The sequence below is a fragment of the Sphaerodactylus townsendi genome, linkage group LG05, assembly GCF_021028975.2.
Source record: "Sphaerodactylus townsendi isolate TG3544 linkage group LG05, MPM_Stown_v2.3, whole genome shotgun sequence".
NCBI lineage: Eukaryota > Metazoa > Chordata > Lepidosauria > Squamata > Sphaerodactylidae > Sphaerodactylus > Sphaerodactylus townsendi.
The window spans coordinates 9,535,688-9,562,288 of NC_059429.1; the positions used below are offsets into that span (position 1 = coordinate 9,535,688).

General features: G+C 48.8%; 1 protein-coding gene across 1 annotated transcript; it reads right to left on the reverse strand.

Annotated features, from left to right (window-relative positions):
• Positions 1–831: 831 nt before the first annotated feature.
• Positions 832–19,576, reverse strand: SHC2 (SHC adaptor protein 2). Its single transcript, XM_048497761.1, has 5 exons — positions 18,942–19,576; positions 8,369–8,439; positions 3,224–3,284; positions 2,725–2,844; positions 832–1,041 (listed from the first exon to the last, which is right to left on the reverse strand). The coding sequence occupies exons 1-5, from the start codon at positions 19,512–19,514 to the stop codon at positions 832–834; spliced, it is 1,035 nt and encodes a 344-aa protein (XP_048353718.1). The 5' UTR covers positions 19,515–19,576.
• Positions 19,577–26,601: the final 7,025 nt, after the last annotated feature.

Below are 26,601 nucleotides of genomic sequence, written 5' to 3' on the forward strand. Positions count from 1 at the left end.
AGTAGTAGTAGTAGTAGTAGTAGTAGTAGTAGTAGTAGTAGTAGTAGTAGTCGGTGCTCTAGGAGGAATCCCAAGAAATCTTGAAAAACATCTGGAAAGCCTAAACTTGGACAGAACATCAGTCCACATGCTGCAGAAAGCAGCACTTCTAGGAACTGCACACATTCTACGCAAATACCTCTAATATCCTAGGTCCTTGGGAAGGACTCGATATTCAGAGATGAATTCCAGACACTTGTGCTGTGTTGTTATGTGTATAATAATAATAATAATAATAATAATAATAATAATAATAATAATAATAATAAATTGGTCACACACGTTACACATCTGGAGACAGGGTGTAACAGACTTCCCTATGTGATAAACCTCTGGAGATGCCAGCCACAGATGCAGGTGAAAAGTTAGGAACAAGATCTACCAGAGCACGGCCACACAGCCCGGGAAACCCACCACAACCAGTTGAATCCGGCCGTGAAAGACTTTGACAATACATTGGTTACACATTAGTCCCAGCCCTAGTGCTGGGTATAATTTGAGCAAAAGATGCCTCAGAGTTTGCTTCAGGACTAAAATCCAGCCAAAATGCATCTGGGGACATGGCAATAGCCCAGCTACTTCTCAGCAGTCCCGAGGTCTGGCTTAAGGGAAACGCTGCATGCAATTGGAAGATTTGTTCATACACATACGTGAACACCCTCACTGCGCCACGACTCTGGTGCATGCAAATGCGTTCTCAGCAGTGGCGTACCACCCATTGGGCAAACTGGGCAGCTGCCCAAGGCACAGGGATTTAAAGTCACATGGGGCGGCCTGATTTCTAAGCCCTGCCTAATCTCTACAGTGGCCCACAAGCAAGGCAGGACCAGCAAGGAGTTTCCCGCCATCGCAGAGGACGATCCACCCTTTCCAGCTGGAGCTGATGCCGGATCCAAGCAAGATCAGAGCGTGGGGGGCCGGGAAGGTGAGTCGTCCAGTGGGGAGGGCAGAGAAACTCCCCCAGAGCTCAGAGCAACCCAATCCCCGGGGGGCAGAACAACCCTGGATCCGGAAGGCAGAGCAACCACCAGCCGAGTGGGCAGGGCTACCTCCGCCCATTGGGGGGGGGCGCATCAAACCCAGGTTTTGCCCAGGGCGCCAGTTTGCCTAGGTACACCATTGCATCTCCTCCCTGTGGTTTGGAGCCCTAAAGCCTTCTTTTCACATTGCCTCCCACATTAGACTTGTGGTTCTTTAATTCTCTGCTATTTTCTGCACGGAATTATTCCTCCTACTGTTCCAGTTTTCCAACCCAATGCGTGCATTACTTAATCGGCATTGTGTATGATTTATTTGCTTGCTTACATCATTTATAGTCCACTTTGACTCAAGGTGGATTACACAGAGTGGGGTCACCACAATTGACATGCAATAAACAATACAAAAGGGTTAGAATTGGGCCAGAAGTCTAGAAAGAGAACTGGAGCAAAGCATAAATATTATGAGAGCCAGTGTTGTGCAGTGGTTAAGAACGGGTTGACTCTAATCCAGAGAACCAGGTTTGATTCCCCGCTCCTCCACATGAAACCTGCCGGGTGAGCTTGGGGTAGTCACAGTTCTCTCTGAACTCTCTCAGCCCCACCTGCCTCACAAGGTGTCTATTGTGAGAGAAAGGCAAGGTATAAATCCAAAGTCTTCTTCACTTCTTCTATTAAGATAGTTATGCTGGGGATAATTAGGAAAGGAGTTGATAATAAAACTATAAGGATTGTCATGCCCTTATATAAAGCAGTGGTGCGACCGCACTTGGAGTACTGTGTTCAGTTCTGGTCGCCACATCTCAAAAAGGATATCGAAGAGATAGAAAAAGTGCAGAGAAGGGCAACGAGAATGATTATTGAAGGGGATTGGGAGCACCTTCCTTATGAGGAGAGGCTGCAGCGTTTGGGACTCTTTAGTTTGGAGAGGAGACGTCTGAGGGGGGATATGATTGAAGTCTATACAATTATGCATGGGGTAGAAAATGTTGACAGAGAGAATTTTTTTCTGTCTTTCTTACAATACTAGAACCAGGGGGCATTCATTGAAAATGCTGGGGGGAAGAATTAGGACTAATAAAAGGAAACACTTCTTCACGCAACGTGTGATTGGTGTTTGGAATATGCTGCCACAGGAGGTGGTGATGGCCACTCACCTGGATAGCTTTAAAAAGGGCTTGGACAGATTTATGGAGGAGAAGTCGATCTATGGCTACCAATCTTGATCCTCCTTGATCTCAGATTGCAAATGCCTTAGCAGACCAGGTGCTCAGGAGCAGCAGCAGCAGAAGGCCATTGCTTTCACATCCTGCATGTGAGCTCCCAAAGGCACCTGGTGGGCCACTGCGAGTAGCAGAATGCTGGACTAGATGGACTCTGGTCTGATCCAGCAGGCTAGTTCTTATGTTCTTATGTTCTTATAGTTAAATGATGCAAAAATTAGCAAGTAGCTCTATATTGCACATTACATTACATATATTAGACACCTAAATATAACTTCCATGCACAAACTACAGGACATGCACAGCCAATACAAATCATTCTTCAAAACGGCGAGAAGCAGAAAACAGGAACCACCACCGACGACAAGAGGAGTGCCCGTTTTCAACAATGAAAAAGGATGTTTGCGCTGGGGTGATTAAAAACCCGACTTCCCCAAGTGCAGGTCAAAAGGGGAAGTCACCGTATTTGGAGGGGCGGGGCTCACCTGGCGGGTCGTGGGGATCATGAGGTTCAGCCCATTGATGGAAATATTCACGACGATGCTGATGCCAGCAAAACGGAGATTGCTCTTGCCGAGAATAGAGAAGAGGGCCTTGTTAGGAGCCTGGGAAGAGAACGGGGGCAAAAAAATAATCAGGCCAAGCATCTTGGGAAAATCCCGGATACCTGTGTGCAAAACACTGCCATTAAAACAAAAATCTGTTATAATTGTTCCAATTATTGCTGTTTTCGCTTCCATCGGTTTAAATGGAAAATCACATTTTTTAGTTTCTGGGTTTTCGGTCGGCTGGGGCAGTGGGCCTCCACCAAGGGACCCCGCCTGCCAAAGTCCCCTGCTGATTCAAATTATGCACAAAAGTGCCCTAATTCTCGCCACATCCCCTTCTGTGGACACTGTCCACTTCCAGCTTTGCTTTGTGCAATTGTCTTCGGGGTGGGGCAGGGCGGGGGTGCAGGGTCAGGAGGACAAAGGCCAAACTAACCTTCTTCTTCCAAGTTCCCTTGACTCCTGGGACAGCCTCGTAGAGCCGGTTGATGGCTTCTCTGCAAGAAAAGGATGATTTCAAGACAGTTATCAAAGGAAAGGAAGGTCTGTGGACAATGCCCTCGGACCCCCGTCCCGACCAGTAGTGGGCCCAGGAGGAAGATTTACCCAGGCCCCGGGAACATACAGGGCACAGAGGCATAAGGGGGTAATGGTGCCCGGGGACAAAAAACCCATGGGTCACAGAGCCCCGCCCCTGTGGGTCACAGACCCCGCCCCCATGTAGCCCTGCCCCCACCCACATAATTGTGACACAGGCGGGGCCAAGGGAGGCCCAATTCAGACCAGGCATGCTTGATCTGACTTGGGCCTCCCTCAGTCCCACCGATTTTGTGCCCCCACCGATTTTGTGCCCCCCACGTGGCCAGATTAGTTGCGCCTGGGGACATGGGTTACCCCATGTCTCCAGGCAGATGTGCCCCTGACAGGGCATCAGATTTTATTTATTTATTTATTATTAATTTTATATACTGCCCTCCCCCTGAGGGCTCAGGGCGGTTCACAACAAGATGGCATTGGGGGACGGACCCTGCGAACCCCTCAGGGAGGATCCCCACCCTGGTGAAGCAGCTGCCAGGGCTCTGAAAGTTGCACAGACACAGCAGAGACCCGGAATGTGGGCCATGCCATGTCCCAGAATGACATGATGCCGCACCAGAAGCCCAGACCCTCAGACAGGGTTCTGGAGCGAGCCCCAAAGCCCGACTGAGGCATCTTCACCCCTGGACCAGTCACAGGAAGAGGTCAGGCTCAGCCTGGCCAGGATGCTGGAGTGTTCATGTAGATACATCCCAACTCAGGATCTGTTAGCCTTGGGGAAGGGCTGCTGAAGCGTAGCTGCACCCAGGCGCCTGTTTGAGGCTGGGGAAAGGGCTCCACCTGGGGGTGGGGGGGGGCATCCCGGGCTGTGATATGGCTCAGGGGTTCGACACAGAGGCACCCTTAGAGCCCAACAAGAGGAGCTGCTGGAGCATCCATGAGACACTTTGAGGGTCATTTTGTGGTGGGGTTGCCAACTCTGGGTTGGGAAACGAATGGAGTTTTGGGCACTGAAGGCTACGGAACGTGGGAGGAAGAAGAAGAAGAGGAGGAGGAGGAGGAGGAGGAGGAGGAGGAGGAGGAGAAAAAGAAGAAGAGGAGGAGGAGAAAAAGAAGAAGAGGAGGAGGAGGAGCAGAAAAGAAGAGGAGGAGGAGGAGAAGGGGGAGGAGAAGAAGAGGAGAAGAAGAAGAGGAGGAGGAGGAGGAGGAGAAAAAGAAGAGGAGGAGGAGGAGAAAAAGAAGAGGAGGAGGAGCAGAAAAAGAAGAGGAGGAGGAGCAGAAAAAGAAGAAGAGAAGCAGAAGCAGAAGCAGAAGAAGAAGAAGAAGAGGAAGAGGAAGAGGAGGAGGAGGAGGAGGAGGAGGAGAACTGGATTTATATCCCCCTTTTTCAAAGGGGCTTACAAATTCATTTCCCTTTCCCCCCCCCCCACAACAAACAACCTGTGAGGTGGGCGCAGCTGAGAGAGCTCCGAAGAACTGTGACTAGCCCAAGGTCACCCAGCTGGTGTGTGTGGGAGTGCACAGGCTAATCTGAATTCCCCAGATAAGCCTCCACAGCTCAAGCGGCAGAGCGGGGAATCAAACCCAGTTCTCCAGATTAGAGTGCACCTGCTGTTAACCACTGTGCCTCTGCTGCTCCTTCCTGCAGAAGAAACCGCAGAGGGAATCGTGCTTTTACAATCCGCCCTCCAAACCAGCCATTTTCTCCAGGGGAATTGATCTCTGTTGCTGGAGATCAGTGATAATACAAGGAGATCTCTAGTCTTCTCAAGCAACAACTCTGGGGTTCGTGGACAAAGGCATGGGAGAGTTAAACCCAACCTCCAGCATCATTCAGTCCTGATCCAAACTGCCCTCCCCACCCCCCACCCCCGGCTGTTATTTAGCAATAAAGCACTTTGAACTCAGTGCTGAACAAAGGCTCTGTGTTGCTCTTTATGTTTTATTGGCGCTTCACTGGCGCTGTTATGTGACATTGGCTGACCTTGGATTGAAATGAATGAAATGAAGAAGACACTGGAGAGCCCGACACAGTGTCTCCGGTAGGGTTGACCCCCAAAGGTGGAGGAAGCACGGGAGGGGTAATGTTGGTCTGCAAAGCTAGGCTGAGCAGGAACCAGAGGACTCGGACACTTCTTGTCAGTCGCTGAGCTCCAAATGCCAGGATATCAGACCAGGGGTGGAGCAAGTGGGGTATGCGTGCACCCTGCGCCCCTGCCATGCCCCCGCCCGCCCCCGCCACACCCCAGAATGCCCCCAACATGCCCCGGAACGCACCGGGAATGCCCTGCACTGGTGTGCCCACTGGTGCGCCCCCGCACTGGTGCGCCCTCAGAACACACCCTCCTGTCCCCTTGGCGCTACGCCACTGTCTCAGACTAAAAATTGGGACAGGGAGCCAGACTTGATTCACGTTTCTAGGATGAGAGGTATCTGTCAGCAACTGAAGATTTGGGGATTCTGAGTAGGGCAGGGTCAGACAGACTGGAGAGGTTTTGTAGGGTTTCCAGCTCTTGGGTAGGAAATCCCTGGACACTTGGGGGGCAGGGTAGAATTCCATAGAGTCCGCTCTGCAAAGCAGCCATTTTCTCCAGAGCATTTTCTCCGGATGTTCATAGACTACAAATCCCATCAGTCCCTGCCAGCATGGCCAATTGGCTAATTGTGCTTTATATTGGCCATGCTGGCAAGGGCTGATGGGATTTGTAGTCCAGGAACATCTGGAGAGCCGCAGGGTGCAGACCCCTGCTCCGGAGGAACTGACCTCTGAAGCTGAAGATCAGTTGTAATTCCAGGAAATCTCCAGTCAGCTCCTGGAAGTTGGCAACCCTAGAACTTCAGGGGGTTGCAGGAGAGCCCTGCTCACCTCTCCCTGAAGCTGCATCGTTTCACGGCGGCTGGTGCATTTGAATCCAGGGTCGTTGGGGTCAGCGGGTGGAGGGCCAGAGAGGCGCATGAATTATGCATCTGTGCATCGCTCTCCGGTTACTCGGCATCGATCTGATCTCCATTGTGTCTTGGCAAAGGAAGGCCTAACTGTCGTCAGGGCTTCTCTTGCCTCTCAGCCCCACGCAGGGAAGCTCATCGCCTCCCAAAAGCTCTTAAGCACAACTGCCTTTAACCCCCCACCCCCTTTTCAGTAGGCCCCAGGAGCCATTTGGCGGAGTCTTGGGACAGCAGGTCGCTGCCAAACAGCTGCAAAGACGGGGGTCAGCTAAGAAAGGCAGGCGGAGGGGGGTGGATGAACTCACAATTCCCCTGCTTTCCCCCTGCACTATGCTACCCTGAGGCTCTCTATTCTCCAAGACTGGAGGCATAGCTCAAAGGGGTCAGGGGGGTGCATGATGCACCAGGCGCACGCCCCTGTAGGGGTGTGGTGAGGGCATTCTGGGGGCGTTCCAGGGTGAGATGGGGGCATTCTGGGGCAGGATGGGGGCAGAGGATGCACCAGTGCACCGGGTGCATTTCCCCCTTGCTACACCTCTGTCCAGAGGTGGGATCCAGAAGGTTCTCACAGGTTCCTGAGAGTAGGTTACTAATTATTTGTGTGTGCCGAGAGGGGGTTACTAATGGGTGATATTGCTACGTGATTTTTGCCTTAGTTACGCCCCTCCTCTCAGCAGTAGCGCGCAGAACTTGAAGCAGTCTAGCAGGAGGTGCACCGGCGTGCGTGGCAGCCTGCGCCTGCATGCATTTCTTTCCCACCCAAGGACCGGTGCAGTGGCTGCGTCCTTGCCACAGCCCCGCCGAGCAATGCCCCGCCCCTGGAATGCCTGGCCACACCCCCGTCGTGCCCCGCCCAGCCCCATTGGCGCTATGCCACAGTTTGAATCCCACCACCATGGGAACCTGTTACTAAAATTTTTGGATCCCACCACTGCCTCTGTCCAAGACACAAACATACATCTGCAACTTAAGGTCGTGAGCTTCCAGGTGGAACCTGTAGATCTTGTGGAATCAGTGGCGTAGCTAGGGGGCACGGTGGGGCTGGAGCCCTGGGCACAACTTCCTGGGGCACATTGCAGACCCCCCCCCCAAGAAAATAAACTGCACCCCCGTCCCAAACTCCCAGTGGAACTTGGGGCAGGGGTGCAGTTGAATGCCAGTGAGCGGGACCCACCCCCCTCCAGTCTCCACATGGAGATTGCACAAGGGGCCAGCCAGGCTCCCCCCACCCCCAGTTTCCATGGGGAGTTTGGGTGTGAGGCCACTCAACTGATCTCCACATGGAGATTGGTGCAGGCTTGCTGGTGTTCAACTGGACCCTGGTCCTGAGCTCTAGGCACAGATGGGGTGGGGGGCTCCCAGGGTGAGCCCTGGGCAGTGGCATAGCGCCTAGGGGACGGGGTGTGCAATGCATCGGGCGCGCCCAGGGGCACGGGGCGCAGTTCCCGCTCGCTCCTTCCCTGGCCCTGGGCGTTGTTTTATCAAGTTATACCCCTGCCTGGGATCACAGCTCATGTCCAGTTGACAGAGATCAGCTCCCGTGGAGAAAATGGTTTGGAGTGTGGACTCAGCAGTGGCGTAGCGATTAACAGCAGGTGCACTCTAATCTGGAGGAACCGGGTTTGATTCCCCGCTCTGCAGCTCGAGCTGTGCCGCTTGAGCAGGGGAATTCAGTTTAGCCTGTGCACTCCCACACACGCCAGCTGGGTGACCTCAGGCTAGTCACAGCTCTACAGAGCTCTCTCGGCCCCACCTACCTCACAGGGTGTTTGTTGTGGAGGGGGGAAGGGAAAGGAGTTTGCAAGCCCCTTTGAGTCTCCCTGCAGGAGGGAAAGGGGGATATAAATCCAACTCTTCTTCTTCTTCTTCTTCTTCTTCTTCTTCTTCTTCTTCTCCTTCTTCTTCTTCTTCTTCTTCTTCTTCTTCTTTTTCTTCTTTTTCTTCTTCTACAGCATTACAACCCCCTGAGGTCCCTTCCCACCCTGCTTATGCTCCATCCAAGCTAGCCACATCCTGGATGAAATATTCCTCCAAGTTAATTCTCAGAACCCAGAGAGGAAGAAGCAAGAAACAGTGGGATCAGCGAGCGACTCCTTACTTGGTGACTTGCGTCCGTGTGTTGAAATCCAAAGACCTCATTGAGCGTAGGATTTCGATGCATCCCATATACTGAAAGAGGAGAGGTGGGGGGGGGATAGTCATTAACTTGAGTGAACTAGCCGAGCAATATCTTACAGGCCCCCTGCTTCCACGGGGGCTCACACTCACACACACACACACACACACACACACACACACACAGGGTAGTTACAAAACAGCCATCTTGCCAGTTCCTCGGAGGAGCCTGGAAAATCTCCTCCCCATCACGCTTCAGGAAGTTTGAGGCAGGCTGTCCCCGCTTAATTTGCCACGGGAGAATTTTTACACGGATCCGAGTGGCGTGTGTTTGTTTTTTAAACAGAGTGCTGCTGTTGGAGCATGTGAATTGCATACACGGCTGCGTATTTTTATTGCGTTTTTATGATCCCGTCAAGCATTCTGAAAACCCAGCTGGGCTGCAAAGAAGGGTATAATTCTGCACAATTAAAACATAAACAGGCCTTAAGGGTAAGGATTGGTTTTCCTGAAGGCACGGAGACAGGCAGGCAACGGAGCCGGAGGGTCACCATTGTGAGTGGATCTGCCGGCATTTGGGTAAGGTGAAACGCAGCCAAACTTGACTGCTGCTGCTTCCCGGAAGGCAAATAATGGAACCCAAACCCAGCTCCACCCGGCACCCTTTTACCCTGTTTCCCCGAATATAAGACATCCCCGGAAAATAAGACGAAGTAGAGGTTTTGCTGAAGTGCGAAATAAAAGGAATCCCCTGAAAGTAAGATGTAGCAAAGTTTTTGTTTGGAAGCATGCCCGACGAACAGAACACAGAAAAATAAGACATCCCCTGAAAATAAGACATAGCGCATCTTTGGGAGCAAAATTGTTTTAAGGTGGGACTGTCCCGCCAAAAGCGGGACGTCTGGTCAGCCTAGCCTAACTCTAGTCATAACTTTTCAACACTCCGAGAAGAAGCCCTGTTAAACAGGAGGCCTTTCGAATCAGATTGTCCAGAGGCCAATCAGAAACCCTGCTGGACAAAAGCCCCACCCACTTTCTAAAAATACTTGGCACCAGAAAAGATGTCGGGAGGCACTGTGATACCCACGGGCATCACGTTAGGGACTCCTCTCTTAATAAAAAGGTATTCCTTTTGTTCTGAAGGATTGGCTCCTCGTATCCTCTGATGCCTGCAGGGCTGGGAGTTCCTGGACTGGCCTCAGGCAATCTGTAACAGCAGCCCCGAGGAGGAAGAATGTGGGGCATCACTGCTAACTGGGATTTATTGTCTGAACAGTGGCGGAGCAGCAAGGGGACAGGGGGTGCGTCGCACACTGGGCGCCCGCCTGGGAGGTGGAAAATCACCCCCGGCCCCTCCCCCTTTTCCTTGCGACCCCCTTCTCACATTTACCTTAGTTCCTTTTCTTTTTCTAGTACTTTTTCAGGCTGTAAAAAGCAGCCTATTTACAGTTAAGGCTCAAAAAACAGTCTGAGGAACTGGGAAGTATAGTTCCTCAGGCAGTTTTTAGCCTGAAATGTGAAGAGGCTGCTTTTTTCAGCCTGAAAAAGTACTAGAAAAAGAAAAGGAACTAAGGTGAGTGTGGGAAGGAGGAAGGGGATGGGGGTGCTGCGGGGGGGAGCTGCGGGAGGGCACCGTGGGGGCCATGGGGGGCAGAAAAAACACACTGCGCACTGGGTGCAGTTTGGCCCAGCTACGCCTCTGTGTCTGAATGCAGCCTCAAATCGAATCCTCTCGATAACATGCTATGGGCAAGGGGGAGGTTAAGAGGGAGAATGTAAATAGTGATAGTCCACTTCATAAAACATGTTTGCTATGGAAGCAGGTGGGGGCACATCTGTCTGGCACCTCCCCCCAGTAGCGTAGTGCCCAGGGGCAGGGTGGGGCACAATGCACCGGATGCATGCCTGTGCAGTGGCATTCCGAGGGCATTCCAGGGCATTCCAGGGGCCAGGCAGGTGGGTGGGGGCACAGGCAAGCCCCAGACGCAGCTTCCCCTTGCTCCACCCCTGCCTTCCCCTCTCAAGATGGTGTCCAGCATTGCTCAGTGCTGAACTGCTTTATCCCCCTCCCAACTCCACATGGAGTTGGGGAGGACAAGTTCAAGGCTGGCCTTGGCTGGGTCTGGCTTTATATGATGGCTCTGGTTTTATACTGACGGAGCCAGCGGTAGAAACCTGGACCCAGCCAGACTGAGCCTGCACTTCAGGGCTGGCCTCTATCCAGCAGGATCCAGCTTTAAAATGCAGATTAGGCCACGTGAGGGTGGGGGCACAGTTTGACGCTGGACAGGGCTCCTGGGGTGGGATGGGGTGGGGTGCCTCTGGGCTGTCTGGCACCTCCCCCCCCCCTTTAGCAACACTTGGGACATGAGCTCTGGCTTTCCCCACCCATGAATGCAATATCCTGTGGTTTAGCTGAATGTGTAGGTTGCAAAGCTCTCGGAAAGTCCCCGAAGCTTTGCCAGGCTGTTGCTATGTGAAGTTTGAAGAATCCAGGCTCCTCTCCCTTTCTAAGCAAGCCCAGCTTTCTGAGGAGGGCCAGGAAATCAGCAATAGCAAGGTGGGGAATGCGCTGAAAGCAGGAGAGACCTTGGAGCTGCAAAGGAACCTGGGATTTGTAGTCTTCTCTGTCTTAATTGGGACTCTTTAGTTTGGAGAGGAGTCGGCTGAGGGGGGATATGATTGAAGTCTACAAAATTATGCATGGGGTAGAAAATGTGGACAGAGAGAAATTTTTCTCTCACAATACTAGAACCAGGGGGCATACATTGAAAATGCTGGGGGGGAAGAATTAGGATTAATAAAAGGAAACACTTCTTCACGCAACGTGTGATTGGTGTTTGGAATATGCTGCCACAGGAGGTGATGATGGCCACTAACCTGGATAGCTTTAAAAGGGGCTTGGACAGATTTATGAAGGAGAAGTCGATCTATGGCTACCAATCTTGATCCTCTTTGATCTGAGATTGCAAATGCCTTAACAGACCAGGTTAACAAGGGCAACAGCACTTAGAAGGCCATTGCTTTCACATCCTGCATGTGAGCTCCCAAAGGCACCTGGTGGGCCACTGCGAGTAGCAGAGAGCTGGACTAGATGGACTCTGGTCTGATCCAGCTGGCTTGTTCTTATGTTCTTATGTTCTTATCTTAATGTACTCTGATTGTACCATTTTGATTAGTTAGCCCCCTTGAGCATACTAAGGAACTCTCACTGGACAAACTGAGGACGAGGGCTAGACAGCTTCTCTAAGGCCTTTACTGATGCCAGCTCTGCCCTATACCTTTACCCTTATCACTGGGGCTACATTGATGTAGCCACACACCCCAACAGTTTCATCAGACTCTCCCTTCAAGAAGCTGTGAGTTGTATATATGGTTCCCAACCCCTCTGGCTTCATAACAACTCTGTAAGAGAGTGTGATTGGACCAAGGTGACCCAAGGAATGTCATGGCAGAGTATGGGCATGACCCCATCTTTCCAGTCATAGTATAATCACTGCATTGTACTGGCTTTGGAACTGTTGGAAGTGAAGGACTTTACGCTGTTTCCTGCCTCAACCTACAGAGGGGTTTTTTACTAGAGAGCTAGTGGCTAGATAGGGACCTAGGGATTTGACACCTTTACTCTATCATGCTGGTTCTATCCCTTTGATGTTAGACTGATACTCTCAGGGACTTCCTTCCTTCCGGCTTCTTCCTCGACCCCTTCTCCACTTCTTCCTACCATGCCTAGAGAGAGGATGGGTGCTCCACGCATCCATCTCCATCCAGCTAGATTAGGATAGCATAGTGACTCTATCTACCTACCTTTCTATCCAGAATGGAGTTCACTAATAAATACTCTTTTTATTAGATTAGAAACTACAACTGACTCCGACTTTCTTTTGTGTAAGCTTAATCCGATAATCCACCCTCATGACAAACTGGATTACCATCTTGCCATCTGCAGTGGCGCAGTGGTTAAGAGCAGGTGCATTCTAATCTGGAGGAACCGGCCCGCTCTGCCGCCTGAGCTGTGGAGGCTTATCTGGGGAATTCAGATTAGCCTGTGCACTCCCACATACGCCAGCTGGGTGACCTTGGGCAAGTCACAGTTCTTAGGAGCTCTCTCAGTCCCACCCACCTCACAGGGTGTTCGTTGTGACGGGGGAAGGGCAAGGAGATTGTAAGCCCCTTTGAGTCTCCTACAGGAGAGAAAGGGGGGATATAAATCCAAACTCTTCTGCTTATATTTATATTGTATTAATTAATTTTAACTGGTTTTATGGCTGTCATTGGGTTTATATTATTGAATTTTTATATGTTGTACACCGCCCAGAGCCCTTCGGGGGTGGGCGGTATAAGAAATCCAATTAATTAGTCAGTCAATCAATAACAGTGACAACTGCAAAAATATTGGCCACCATTTTGAGTTTCTATGGCAACCCAAAACACTGCCTGAACTCCAGGATTGCTTTGGGATTCATTGTCCTTCGTTTGTTTTTCTTCCCCTGGAGGTTACTTTTTATATCCCAGACTTGTTTTAGAAATTATATTTTCCTCCAAATGTGAATATTTCCTAAGGTTTGTCAAACTCTGAACTAGAGCAGCTTCCCTATGAGGAGAGGCTGCAGCGTTTGGGACTCTCTAGTTTGGAGAGGAGACGTCTGAGGGGGGATATGATTGAAGCCTATAAAATTATGCATGGGATAGAAAATGTCGACAGAGAGACATTTTTCTCTCTTTCTCACAATACTAGAACCAGGGGGCAGACATTGAAAATGCTGGGGGGAAGAATTAGGACTAATAAAAGGAAACACTTCTTCATGCAACACGTGATTGGTGTTTGAAATATGCTGCCACAGGAGGTGGGGACAGCCACTAGCCTGGATAGCTTTAAAAAAAGGCTTGGACAGATTTATGGAGGAGACGTCGATCTCTGGCTACCAATCTTGATCCTCCTTGATCTCAGATTGCAAAGGCCTGAGCAGACCAGGTGCTCAGGAGCAGCAGCAGCAGAAGGCTATTGCTTTCACCTCCTGCCTGGTGGGCCACTGCGAGTAGCAGAGTGCTGGACTAGACGGACTCTGGTCTGATCCAGCAGGCTCGTTCTTATGTTCTTATGCTCTTAGCTGCGGCTGACTCCCATTGTGCACACTTTTCTATCTATGCAGAGGGCAGACTTTGGCTTTTAGATAGAAAAGTTGCAGCGCTTCATTTCTAGAGCATTCAGCACCATGGTCAGCAGAAATATTTTTCCCTTTCTCCCCATTAACCCCACGGGCTATACAAACATATATACCAAGAGTTTTGTTCTTTGTTGTGGAATAGTTTCCTAGGACAACACCTTCCCATGAATCCTGGTTCAAGATGGCCTTATTTGCCAGCAACACCATGGAGTTTAAGTTCCCAGAACAACACCAAAGAAATTCCATGACGTGTCAGTGGACTGCCAGCGTCCCTACTTTATGATCCTCACACAAGCAACATGTTTATAACTGAATGGTTCCAAGCAATCAATGAATTACACTCTGCATCCAGGCTGTCGTTCTTAAACATGAAACAATTTCTAGTACAACTCATAAGAAGTAACAAATATCACATACGCTTAAATCTCTTAAAGATACGATCAACATAGGTTACTAACACCCCTGATAAATAAAGTGGATTGTCCCATATAATATATCCAAATTAATCAATCCAATTTATTTAGCAGGGGTGTTAGTAACCTATGTTGATTGTAACTTTAAGAGATTTAAACAGAGGTGGGATCCAGCAGGTTCTCACCAGTTCCCGAGAGTGGGTTACTAATTATTTGTGTGTGCCGAGAGGGGGTTACTAATTGGGTCTGCTTTTCCATTAGAAATTCCATTAGGCCCAAAAATCATAAAGTCCTGTTGTTTCCTATGTGGCTGGTTAGCGAAGGTAGAAAACAGGATAATTCTCCCTGTTGGGATGTTTTAAAAATATGTTTTAGTAATATGGTAAAGTTCCTTGTTTAAGGAAAGTATCCTTCTTTTGATTTCTCGAAACAAAATTAAGTATTTGAAAGTATTAAGTATTTGACAGGCAGTCAATTAGAGGAGAAGTAGTTGTTTCTGTTGGCAGTAGACGATAGGACTTGCTATAATGAGTTTAAATTGTGGACAGAAAGAGACCAGCTGGAAATTAGGAACCTTTTTTTTAACAGTAAGAGTTTTTTACAGTAACAGAGAAATTATTAATGCCCCGCCCCCGGAATGCCCGGTCACGCCCCCGTCATGCCCCGCCCAGCCCCATTGGCGCTACGCCACTGTTTGAATCCCACCACCATGGGAACCTGTTACTAAAATGTTTGGATCCCACCACTGGATTTAAACTTATGTGATATTTGTTACTTATTATGAGTTGTACTAAAAATTGTTTCACGTTTAAGAACGACCGTCTGGATGCAGTGTGTAATTCATTGATAGCTTGGAATTGTTGACGTTGCGTTCATTGCGATTTGTATTATATAACTGAACGGCCACACAGCTGCTTTCTTCATGCCGCTGCTACATGCCATTGTTTGCTGGTTGATCTTCCAGCTTGCGGAAAGCTGGGACTCTAATTTGCATTTCCCCTGAATCCCGCTCCATGAGAAAATGATTTATCATCTGTGCAGGGAAGGGCCAGAGGAGGGAAGGAGAGAGGCGCTCGCAAGGTTTACTGCCCTAATTTATCTGCCAGCACAAATGAGCCCTAAATTAATTAAGAATGGGGGCGAGCTCAGTCCCACCAGCACCTAATTCACTTAAGAGGACTCTGCTCCCGAAAGGGAAACAGAGCTGCCATTTGCAAAGCGCTCTTTCTTTCAGAGAATTAAAACCTTGCCTTTATGCGATTCAACGCTGCAGTTCAAAAGCTTCCTGATTCCCTGAACAACCAAAACCTTTCCAGAGTTCGGGAACAAGATGCTGTCTATGTCTTACTGGTCACTAGTACCAACCCCTGATGCTCCCTCCACTAAGGGGTCCCTTTCCCCCAGGCTGGGGTGGCTCCCCCTCACTATCTGCATCTGGGTCACTTACATAGAGGGGATGGCAGGAGAGTAAGTAAGAATCTGTGGGGGGCAAGAAGATGAAGCAGCTAATGCAGCCCCCTCTGGGAGAGAATGAGTGAATGATGCCAGGGGGATTGTATCCAGTTGACTGAGATGCATTCCTAACTTAATGTAATTAAGATATATGTAACCAGTCTGCTGTATGTCGGGGCATTCTTTCCTTGATCTATTATGTCCTTGATCTTTGCTTTATGGCTTCACATGCCAGGTAGATAACTAGGCTTACCCCTGACATTTTTGGTCTCAAGGAAAACAGGAAGGAGTAACCATTTCTGAATAAAGAGGATAGCAAAAGCCAGGTTCGCCAGAACTGACAAGCTAGGTGCTTCGATGCCAATCAACAAATGCTGCTGATCCTTGTTTCAAGGTTTCAAGGTTCGAGGCCTAACGAACAACCAGCTGCAACAGCCTCAAAAAGCCAAAGAGCCATTCAGGCCTTTGGTATCTGACTGAGGATGCTCCACTCCGGCCCTCATGATCGCTGGGCTTTAAGAGAAGGCCCAAACCAGAAAAAGGGGGGAAATGACAAACTTAAACCTATAACAAGAATTAAGTACCAGAAGGTCAAGAATTGACTGCAGGGGTGGCCAACCTATGTCCACGGACTACAACTCCCATCAGCCCCTGCCAGCATAGCCAATTGGCCACACTGGCAGGGGATGATGGGAATTGTAGTCCATGAACATCTGGAGCCCCATAGGTTGGCCACCCCTGGACTAGGGCCACTAGATAAGAAACAGCTGTATAACAAAAATACAAATTCCTTCACTACCAATTAAAACCATCCCATCATAATAGGAGGCCACGGGCCTGCCTTAGGTGCATAAAGTCACAATGACCAAACACAAAGGAATCCTGTTAACTCACTTTAAGACCTAAAATCAGACATGTTTCGGCCATTGGCCTTCCTCAGGGGTCAAAAGTGATAATACAGTGTATTCGCTACCCGGCTACACATACAAATAAAATATTGAGATGACTGGGATCAGATACTAGATAGTTATATAAAATTGGCACCCAGGTCTTCAACACAAAGCCACTCAAAGAGGTATATAAAGCAGTGTGCCTGTTAAAGCAGGTATATATATATATAAAGCAGGTATATACCACTCAAAGAGGTATAAAGCAGTGTGCCTGTTAGCATTCTAAAATACCTCAGTCAAAATAGTTCCTTTAAGTCAGGAGCAATAAAATTCTGGGTCTTTTGGTACTTAATTTAAAGGAAGGTCATTGGGAGTCCGGGATATTGTTCAAGGTCAAATGTGCCTCTTTCTGCCTCTTTGATAAGGTAAACACATCTGAGGTTGCAGTATGTGAAATCACTGGTGGAAATTCCTGTCAACCCCATTATAAGAAACTGTGAGCTTGTGCTGGTGGTGCAGAAAATGTTGACTATTAAATCAGTTCAACACAGCAGCTAAGAGAAGTCACTGGGGACCAGAAAGGATCCTGGTTCATGTCTCTTCTAGGACAAATTCACCAGACCTGGAGTCTGTTATTCTCTCACTTTTTGGCCTCTGTATCTTGCAACATAGGGGATAAAAATACTGGCCTACCTAACAGGGTTACAGTAATGGTTATCGTGATGGGACATGTAAAGCACTTCGAACGCTGAAAGCCTGTACAAATATGAATAGTTATTGTACTGTCGAAGGCTTTCACGGCCGGATTCAACTGGTCGTGGTGGGTTTTCCGGGCTGCGTGGCCGTGGTCTGGTGGATCTTGTGCCTAACGTTTCGCCTGCATCTGTGGCTGGCATCTTCAGAGGTGTATCACAGAGGGAAGTCTCGCCTGCATCTGTGGCTGGCATCTTCAGAGGTGTATCACAGAGGGAAGTCTGTTACAATGTCCTTCCAATTCGGAAGGTAAAAGAGGTTCCATCAGGGTCAAAGCATTCAGCCGGGGCTGGGGGCGGGGGAGGGGGGGATAATCCAATCAGATAGGTTCACTTCCTAACAATAGGGGGCAAGAGCTAAGGCTACCTAGGAGCTCTCCCATGTCAGGTCGGAGCTCTGAGTTCAATCGAAATATTTGAGGCCCAGCTGCAATTAGTGATCAAGTTACACCTGAAGCTAAGGAACATGAGACATGAAACTAACGAAACTGCGTCCAAATAACATGCAGAGTGCATTTCCCTTATTACTAAACAACCGAACTGCATTCCCCAGCGTGATGGATAGAGCATCTAACGAAGCATACACAACAGTCTAAGACAGTGGTGGCGAACCTATGGTATGGATGCCAGAGATGGCACTCAGAGCCGCCTCTGTGGGCACGCGCAAACAGAGTCCCCCCCCCACACACACACACACATCTAGGCTGGCCTGGGACGCTGGGCTCAATTATTAGCATTAAACCTAAGACCTAGTTTTGGGGAAGCAGTGTAGGTAACCCTGTTAAGCGCTGTTAAACCCCACTGATTTTCATGCGAAGAACTAAAGCGCGATCCTTTACCTGGGAGTAAGCTTGGTTGCTGGCAATGGGGCTTGTTCTGAGTTGTGATTCACCCGTTGGAAGAGTTGCACAGTCGCTTCAAAGCAAAGCCACCAACTACCACCAAGCTTACTCCTGAGTAACACATGCCTCGGAGCCAACCATTTTTTCTAAACTAAAACCTCAGTATTCAGGTTAAATTGCCACGTTGGCACTTCGCGATAAATAAGTGGGTTTTGGGTTGCAGTTTGGGCACTCGGTCTCGAAAAGGTTCGCCATCACTGGTCTAAGAGATATGAGCCCCAGCACCTTTCTAGAGACACATTTAAATTCACCTACACATCCATCTCCTGTGCAGGTGGACAGGGTCAAATTTTTGTGCCTAAAAATTTTTGGACAACTGTAATGTTATATATCGAGAAACTGGTGAAGATTAACATTGGGATAAATAATGATTTAATGTTCATGGGTGTAATGGAGGATAGAAGGATAGATAAAAAAAATATAGCTATATGTATAAAATAATGATCAAAGCAGCACAGGCAACAATAGCTTTAGGCTGGAAAGAAAAGAAAAAAAATGGACAATCCAGAAATGGTTGGAATACATCTGGGAACAAGTGACACTGGACATTTTTGACATAATAACAAAGAATAAACTGTGGCAAGATAAACAGAGCGAAATCTTGAAGATATGGACCATAGACGGGGACTGGACGAAAGAAGCTGGAGTCAATGAGGAGAAATGGGAGAAGAGATTACAAAGAATGAACTTACTGCTGTTTGTTTGATAAAACTATGAAGAAAATACAGGGGGGGAGGGGGGAAATGTATTGTTTGAAAACGAATGAAGAAGAGCATTCATCTAAAATGGAATATTCAAATGATACAATAAAAATTATTTTTTTAAAAAATTGTGCCTGTTCTTGGGGAGACCACGTCTGACAGTGGCCCTTTGACCGGACCAGGAGGACTCCTTCTTAACATCTGGTTTGAAGGAGATCGGGCCGTTGGCTGCGGCCTACGTCATTTCACAAGCAGAGAAGAAAAAGAAGGCCACTCACCCGAACAATGTAAGAGACTCCTGGGCCCAAAACTCTTTCGTCGGGATGCAGCCAGCCCTGCACCGGTTTGCTGATGAAGCTCCCTTTACGGCTCCATTCGTCTCTGGCCAGCTTGGCCCCCTCGGCCGGAGGGGCCTTCCGCCCACCCCTGGCCCCTCCTCTCAGCCTGCTCATCACCTGCAAGCTGCAAGGTGCGGCACACACCGGCTCACAGGCGCTGAGGACAGCAGCTAGGCCCGAAGAGGACGACGGTGACCCCGAACCGGTCCCGGCTTCTCCAGGGCTCCCTGTTTTGGCCGAGGCTGACAGCTCTTTGCTGGCGCTGGAAGGGCTGCGGCTGAGGAAGCCCGAAGGGCTGGAGAATTTCCACTGGGGCATTTTAGGGATCAGCATGCAGAAAGTGGTCACGGCCTCCTGTTCGTCGCCCAGCGGAGGAGGGCAAGGGTGGGCCAGGGCGGTGGCCGGGGGCGGCGGGGACGGGGTGGCCGCGGCGACCTTGCTGCTCATGGCTGGCTTCTCGGAGGATGTCAGCGAGCCGTTCTGAAAACGATCATACTTGGGTTCTGTTAGCATGCCCAGCCGCCGCTCGTCTGGCTAAGTGGTTTTAGAGTGCTCGGGCCGCTCCTGTGCGCGCTGAGCTCTGGTTCGCCTATCGCTACCACCCCCCACCCCCCATCCACAGCCACAACCTCAAGCAACCACCCCCTCTTGGGAAGATCACTTCACATCATGATGTAATGGTGTTATGGCTTTTCCACCGGCTGACTGCTGCAGAACTTGATCGCTCGCCTTGTCGCTGAGATGAACCCCCGTCTCGTTTGCAGACAAGATGAGCCAGGCCGTTCGCTTCGAACAGACTCCTCCCAAAGGTTCGGGATTGGGGCCAGGGCAGAATGGAAGCCCAAATTGGCCTGTTTTAAGGAAACAGGAGCATCATGAAGGCACACGAGACAAATTCATCTCAGAAGTTGTGTCTTGGACTTCGGTTGGTTGCATTTCTCGAGGTTTTGCCTTTCAGCAAGCTAGACCTCCGAGCAAGCCCCCCCTTACTCGCCTTTCAGATGTGTCTCCAGAAAACAGCTTCAAGGGGTTTACGACACATTTGAAACCACAAAAACCCAAGCAGACATTTGAAAGAACCAGACGGCGGCATCATTTAATAGAATCAGCCTCAAACCAGCATTTAACAAAAAACAATAACATCACATCATGGCAAAAAAACAACAACCCAGAAACCAAAGCATTATTTTTTTTAAAAAAAAATCAGCATGATATCCATAAAACTGGGCTAGATGAAGAAAAGTACAGGTAAAGTACAGGGTGGTAAAGTACAGGTAAAGAAAAGTACAGGTAAAGTACAGGTAAAGTACAGGGTGGTAAAATGACCCCATTAAATAAAAAATACAAGGACTCATGAATCTGCCCCAGACTGACTCAGACCCCTAGCTCATCCAGATGAGTATTATCCACACAGACTGGTAATAGATCAGGAGCGGGAGGGGGGGGTCCCTCAGCTGACTCATGGGCCTCTCGAGGCAGTTCCCCCGCCCCTGCTGCAGGCTCACCAGTCCAGGCACCCCCAACCCCCAATCCCGTTCTGGGCCCATCCAAGGCAGAGCCCTCCGCCCCAAGGCAGCCTAAATGTCAGGAGGCCTGTATTTGGGGATTTTGCTTATGCTGCTGTTTCAATGCACTGGGGGAGGTGGAATGGGTTAAATGCATTTCTAACTGTCTCTTCACTGGGGTGCTGTGTGGTTTCCGGGCTGCGTGGCCGTGTTCTAGCAGCATTCTCTCCTGACGTTTCGCCTGCATCTGTGGCTGGCATCTTCAGAGGATGTCTGCATCAGTGTCTCTTCGCTGTTTCTGTAGATTGTAGAATGCTATGCAGTACCAGGTGGCGTTCAAGGTCACTGCTTGCCCATCTTATGTTATCTTTCTGACACTTACTTTTGGGCGCACTTTCCCAGGCTGGGGGGGGGGGGGTGTGCAAGCTGTTTTAATTACTGGGTTTTGCGTGGGCTTTTCTCAGTTCTGGCTTTGGCCAGGGCAGATCCTGAACCATTAAAACTACTGTTCTTCAACAAGAGTTTGTGTGTGTTTTTGGGATTCTGACACTAACCAAGTCACATTTATAGCACATCCAGAAAGCGGTGGGATCCAGCCGGTTCGCACCACTTCGGCAGAACCGGTTGTTAAAAGGGTGCTTGTAAACAACCGGTTGTTGAATTATTTGAATCCCACCACTGCATCCAACTCTTGTAACAAAGGAATCCGACACCCCTGCTTTAACCGGACGTCAGGATGGAAAAGGGGACTTTCTGCAAGCAAAGCTATCCCACTGAGCCACGGACCCTCTTCCGGTCAACTATAATAATTGAATATGGACCTCAAAGGCATTCAGAATACAGAAGAGTCCTGGAAATTTGAGGTGAAGCCTGCCTGGAAAGGGGGTGGGGTTTACAGAAGGAGCTTAGCAAGGATTCGGATACCATAGAGTCTGCCTTCCAGAGCATCCACTTGCTCCAAGGGAAACGATCTCTGTGCTATTGTGATCAATTGTCATTCTGGGGAAATTCCAGGTTCCACAGAGAGATTGATAACCATCACCAAAAAGCCCTTTCTCTGGTCACTTCGCAGCTCTGTGGGTAAAGCCACATAGAACAGGCCTTGAGAGTAAGACAATGTAGGGGTGTCCAACTCTGGTGCCGCAGATGTTCATGGACTATGATTCCCATCAGCCCTTGCCAGCATGGCCAATTGGCTGGTGGGAATTGTAGTCCATGAACATCTGGAGGACCATTGGTTGCGCACCCCTGCCTCAATGCCAGGTAGAATTAACATGGGAGACAGCGGTCCTTCCATAGTATCTAAAAACCCATCAGCAAAACTGACACTTTGAAGAAGTCCAAAAATAAATAAACACACAACTATAAATGCATGCATGGAGATTAAACTCCATTTCTAAAATTAACAACGTTGGATAATATTAGGATCAAGGGAATGTGCCCCATTTCATTTCTTTTCCGGTTCATTTGTATTTTAGTAGTCAGTTTTGTTCACATTAGGTCCTGATGTTATATTACTTTAAATGGAACTTTTACTGCATTTGCACGTACTACAGTTGTCATTTATGAGGCTGGTATATTTCGTTCGTTTACCTACTACAATTAACGGTGAAAAATGCGAAAAGTTTGCAAGAAAGATTTGGTGCAAGGAATTGGAACAGATTGTCATGAGCCAGCCCCTGGGTACCTACCAGGACATGGAGGACTCAGAGGCAGAACCGGAGGACACAGAGCAGCCAGAGGTGACTGCTCCTGAGGAAGACCAGGCAGCAGAGCCAACGCCCAGCCCTGCCCTGCCTGATGATGTACAGGTGGAGGAGCCTGCGGATCCTCCTAGGAAACCCAGTGATGAGTCAGCTGTGCAGAGGAGGCAGAAGCAGAGGCTGCTACTGCAGAAGCACAGAAGGAGTGCGCGTTTGGCAGCAAGGTATGGGAGATTGGAAGTTTCTGCATCTGATGACGACTAACAGAATCCCAGCCCCCTGAACAAGGCTCTCTAGTTACCACTGAGGATCCCAGCCTTAGCTCAGAATGGGCTTGCTTTAAAGCCAGTAGTGAGTCTCAAATGCTAGTTATCACTGAGGATCCCAGCCTTAGCTCGGAATGGGCTTGGTTTAACGATGCAATTTGGGCTCAGCTCAACCCTAAGTAAGCTCATTTTACACTCAGGCCCATTCTATCATACTGACAGTAGCAGGAACCCACTGACACCAGGCACTGGAGCTATTGGCTAGTGCCAGGGACTGCATTCAAGTCCTCAAAGCACCTGGCACAGCAGCAAACTTGCTTCCTTCCCGGGTGTCCGAAAGAACTCTGCCCTCGCTGGGCATGCTGACTAAAAAGAAAGGATGCCGTTCCAGTGGCGTTTGAAAACATTTGATCACCAGGATGATTCTTTAAAAGCGAATTCAAAAATTAGGCGGCTTGGCTGCCTGCGTTCCAATTACCCCCGCCTCTCCCAGTTTTATTGAGGGATTTGTCAAACTATTCAAGACTTCCAGTTACCCTGTTTCCCCGAATATAAGACATCCCCGGAAAATAAGACATTGTAGAGGTTTTGCTGAAGTGCGAAATATAAGGGATCCCCCAAAAGTAAGACGTAGCAAAGTTTTTGTTTGGAAGCATGTCCGACGAACAGAACACAGAAAAATAAGACATCCCCTGAAAATAAGACATAGCGCATCTTTGGGAGCAAAAATTAATATAAGACACTGTCTTATTTTCGGGGAAACACGGTAGAAGTCTTCAGTGAGATTTCTTCTCCCATTCTTCAATCCAACCACTAGGAGGAGCTAAAGAAACGTCCTCCTGGTACCCAAATCACATAGGAATCTTAACAGTTTAAAAAAGGATGTTTTCAGGCAAATGTCATTAAGAGTTTTTATTTCATACAGTTACATCACACAGTTCCATAGCCTTTTGACCCTCCTGTAGGCAAACTGTCTTCTCTGCACCAGAGTTGTATTTCATAAGAAGAGTCCTGCAGCATCACACTACCCTGTTTCCCCCCAAATAAACCCTAGTATGATTTTTCGGGATTTTTGGAGGATGCTTGAAATATAAGCCCTACTCCAAAAATAAACCCTAGTCACAGATTCCCTGGTGCAGCTGATCTGGTGGGGGGGGGGGGCAAAATCATGGAGAAAAAAAAGACATCCCCTGAAAATAAGCCCTAACGCATCTTTTGGAGCAAAAATTAATATAAGACCCTGTCTTATTCTCGGAAACTCGATATCTAGTCCAGCATTCTGTTTCCCATGGCAAGTAATCTGAGTGCACAAAATCTAAGCCTCAAGGTTGCTGTCCTCCCCGCCTCTGAGCAACTGGGGTTCAGAGGTAGACAGCTCCTAAACATGGAGGTTACACTTAGCCATTACGGCTGTCAACTATTTGTGGGCCTAACCTCCACTCAAGCCCCTTGCGGAACCATGCCCCCCACTTGTGGATATGTCACCCTACTGGAAGTTCTGGGGCTGAAAAACCCCACATTCGTTCTAAGAGGTTTCTCTGTTAGTAAAAGCACCAGAAAGAAGAAGAAGAAGAAGAAGAAGAAGAAGAAGAAGAAGAAGAAGAAGAAGAAGAAGAAGAAGAAGAAGAAGAAGAAGAAGAGGAGGAGGAGGAGGAGGAGGAGGAGGAGGAGGAGGTGAAGAAGAAGAAGAAGAAGAAGAAGAAGAGTTTGGATTTATATCCCCCCTTTCTCTCCTGCAGGAGACTCAAAGGGGCTTACAATCTCCTTGCCCTTCCCCCCTCACAACAAACACCCTGTGAGGTGGGTGGGGCTGAGAGAGCTCTGAGAAGCTGTGACTAGCTGAAGGTCACCCAGCTGGTGTGTGTGGGAGTGCACTGGCTAATCTGAATTCCCCAGATAAGCCTCCACAGCTCAGGCGCCAGAGCTGGGAATCAAACCCAGTTCCTCCAGATTAGATACACGAGCTCTTAACCTCCTACGCCACTGCTGCTCCTCCAAGGAGGTGTCTACTGTTGAGCTGGATCAGTGCAAAGCGATGGTTGTCTGTGTACCATTCTTTATCCTCCGGTGAGAGATCTCCTTCTTCTCACAGGTAGAACCGAGGGCATCCACTGCATCGGCCAGAAGGACTTGCTGAAGCAAGTGAACGGCAGAGGTCACCATCTTTACAAGCTGGGTCTCATGAGGTATCATGGGTAGAAGGAACAATTTGGAAACCCTACTCCCCACGTCTCCCCCACAACAAATTTTGCCAGCTTCCTTCCTCCCCTTTACCCCATTACTTGGCCCTCAGCTTCCCGCATAGTGCCAGCATGTAAGTGGTTAAGAGTCATGGACTCTTTCTTGGTTCAATTCCTTGGTCCTCCACACAAACACCAGACTCTCATCTGGAGGACCAGATTTGATTCCTAGCTCCTGTAAATGAAGGCTAGTGGGTGACCTTGGCTTGTCACAGTTATCTCAGAACTCTCTCAGCCCCACCTACCCCACAAGATGTCTGTTGTGGGGAGAGGAAAGAAAGGAATTTGTAAGTCACTTTGAGACTCCTTCATCTATAGGTCAGCTGCTTTAATGACTGGAATGGGGGCTGGCTGCTTAGCCACTATATCAGGGGTCTTCAAACTATGGCCCTCCAGATGTTCATAGACTACAATTCCCATGAGCCCTACCACTTGGCCATGCCAGCAAGGGCTGATGGGAATTGTAGTCCATGAACATCTGGAGGGCCATAGTTTGAAGACCCCTGCACTATATCCTTTAAATGCTACTGTTAAGAGAATGAGAGTCTTCCATATCATAAGCAGCTACCAGCCAAGCCAGTGGTTCGTAGATCATCTTTTGTATCCTTTAAGGGGAACTGGGAGCTCAAAGTTGCTTCAGTGATCCCAAGAACCTGGCTTCCAGGCTAGGTTGTACCAAGAAGCTGAAGAATGTTTATTGAGAAATTCTGTGGTGCTAGGGAAATGAGTGGATCATGACCAGGAAAAAAAATCCTGAGTTGGTGGAAAAGTTGGCTAGAGGCAACAACAACAACAAGAAAAGTTGGCTAGAGGAAAGAAGAAGGAGGAGCAGCAGTGGCGTAGGAGGTTAAGAGCTCGTGTATCTAATCTGGAGGAACCGGGTTTGATTCCCAGCTCTGCCGCCTGAGCTGTGGAGGCTTATCTGGGGAATTCAGATTAGCCTGTGCGCTCCAACACACACCAGATGGGTGACTTTGGGCTAGTCACAGCTTCTGGAGCTCTCTCAGCCCCACCTACCTCACAGGGTGTTTGTTGTGAGAGGGGAAGAGAAAGGAGATTGTCAGTCCCTTTGAGTCTCCTGCAGGAGAGAAAGGGGGGATATAAATCCAAACTCCTCCTCCTCCTCCTCCTCTTCTTCTTCTTCTTCTTCTTCTTCTTCTTCTCTCTTCTTCTTCCTTCCTCTTCTTCTTTTGTGTCATGATATATAAAAAAGAGAGAAAGGTTCACAAAAAGGTCATCTTCTCAGTTAGCAGAAGTTTGCAAACCCAAAGGCCGGAGACAGTCAGTCTAGGGGCAAGAAGTAAGGACAGCTAACCTTTAACATGATTGGTGAGTTCAACTGTAACTCTAGACCAATGAGAGGCTGATGCCGGGGCGGGGAAAAGTATCCAGTTGGATGTATGCATTGTATAGGCTATGCTAAGTTGAGATAGACAGATTGAGTTTGAGTTGAGTTCTGTGTGTATGTTGAACCTTGTTATTGCTGAAGAGTTCTGTATAGCTTTATAGTCTTGTATAGCATAGACTTGTGTAACCTTGCAACTGCTAAAGTAAAAGCCTTCCTATGGAAAGAACATCTTGTGTGGAGAGTATTCTTTTCCAAGTATGGTGGAAGGTTGCAGTGTGTGCAAGAAGGCTACTAAATCTTCTCATCTTAACAACGTGACTCCGCTTTAAACTCTGCTGATATTTTGGTCCTGAACAAGACCTCAAGAACCAATTCTACAAGCCCAAGGTCAATTAAAATCATGTAGAGGTTGCGGGGAAACCATTGAGGCAAGAGATTCTCCTGTAGCTCTGCTATTGTGTTCAGGCAGAGGTTTCAGGAAGAAGAAGAAGAAGAGTTTGGATTTATATCCCCCCTTTCTCTCCTGTAGGAGACTCAA

Bases quoted from the DNA above. Each gene is read 5' to 3' on its own strand.
- SHC2 (XM_048497761.1), bottom strand. From the start codon at position 19,514: ATGCTAACAGAACCCAAGTATGATCGTTTTCAGAACGGCTCGCTGACA. The intron at 8,440-18,941 runs GTGAGTGGCCTT...CTCCTCTTTCAG, and splicing joins GAGTCTCTTACATTGTTCGG to TATATGGGATGCATCGAAAT. The intron at 1,042-2,724 runs GTGAGCCCCGCC...TTCCGGATCCAG, and splicing joins TGATCCCCACGACCCGCCAG to GGTTGTTCTGCCCCCCGGGG.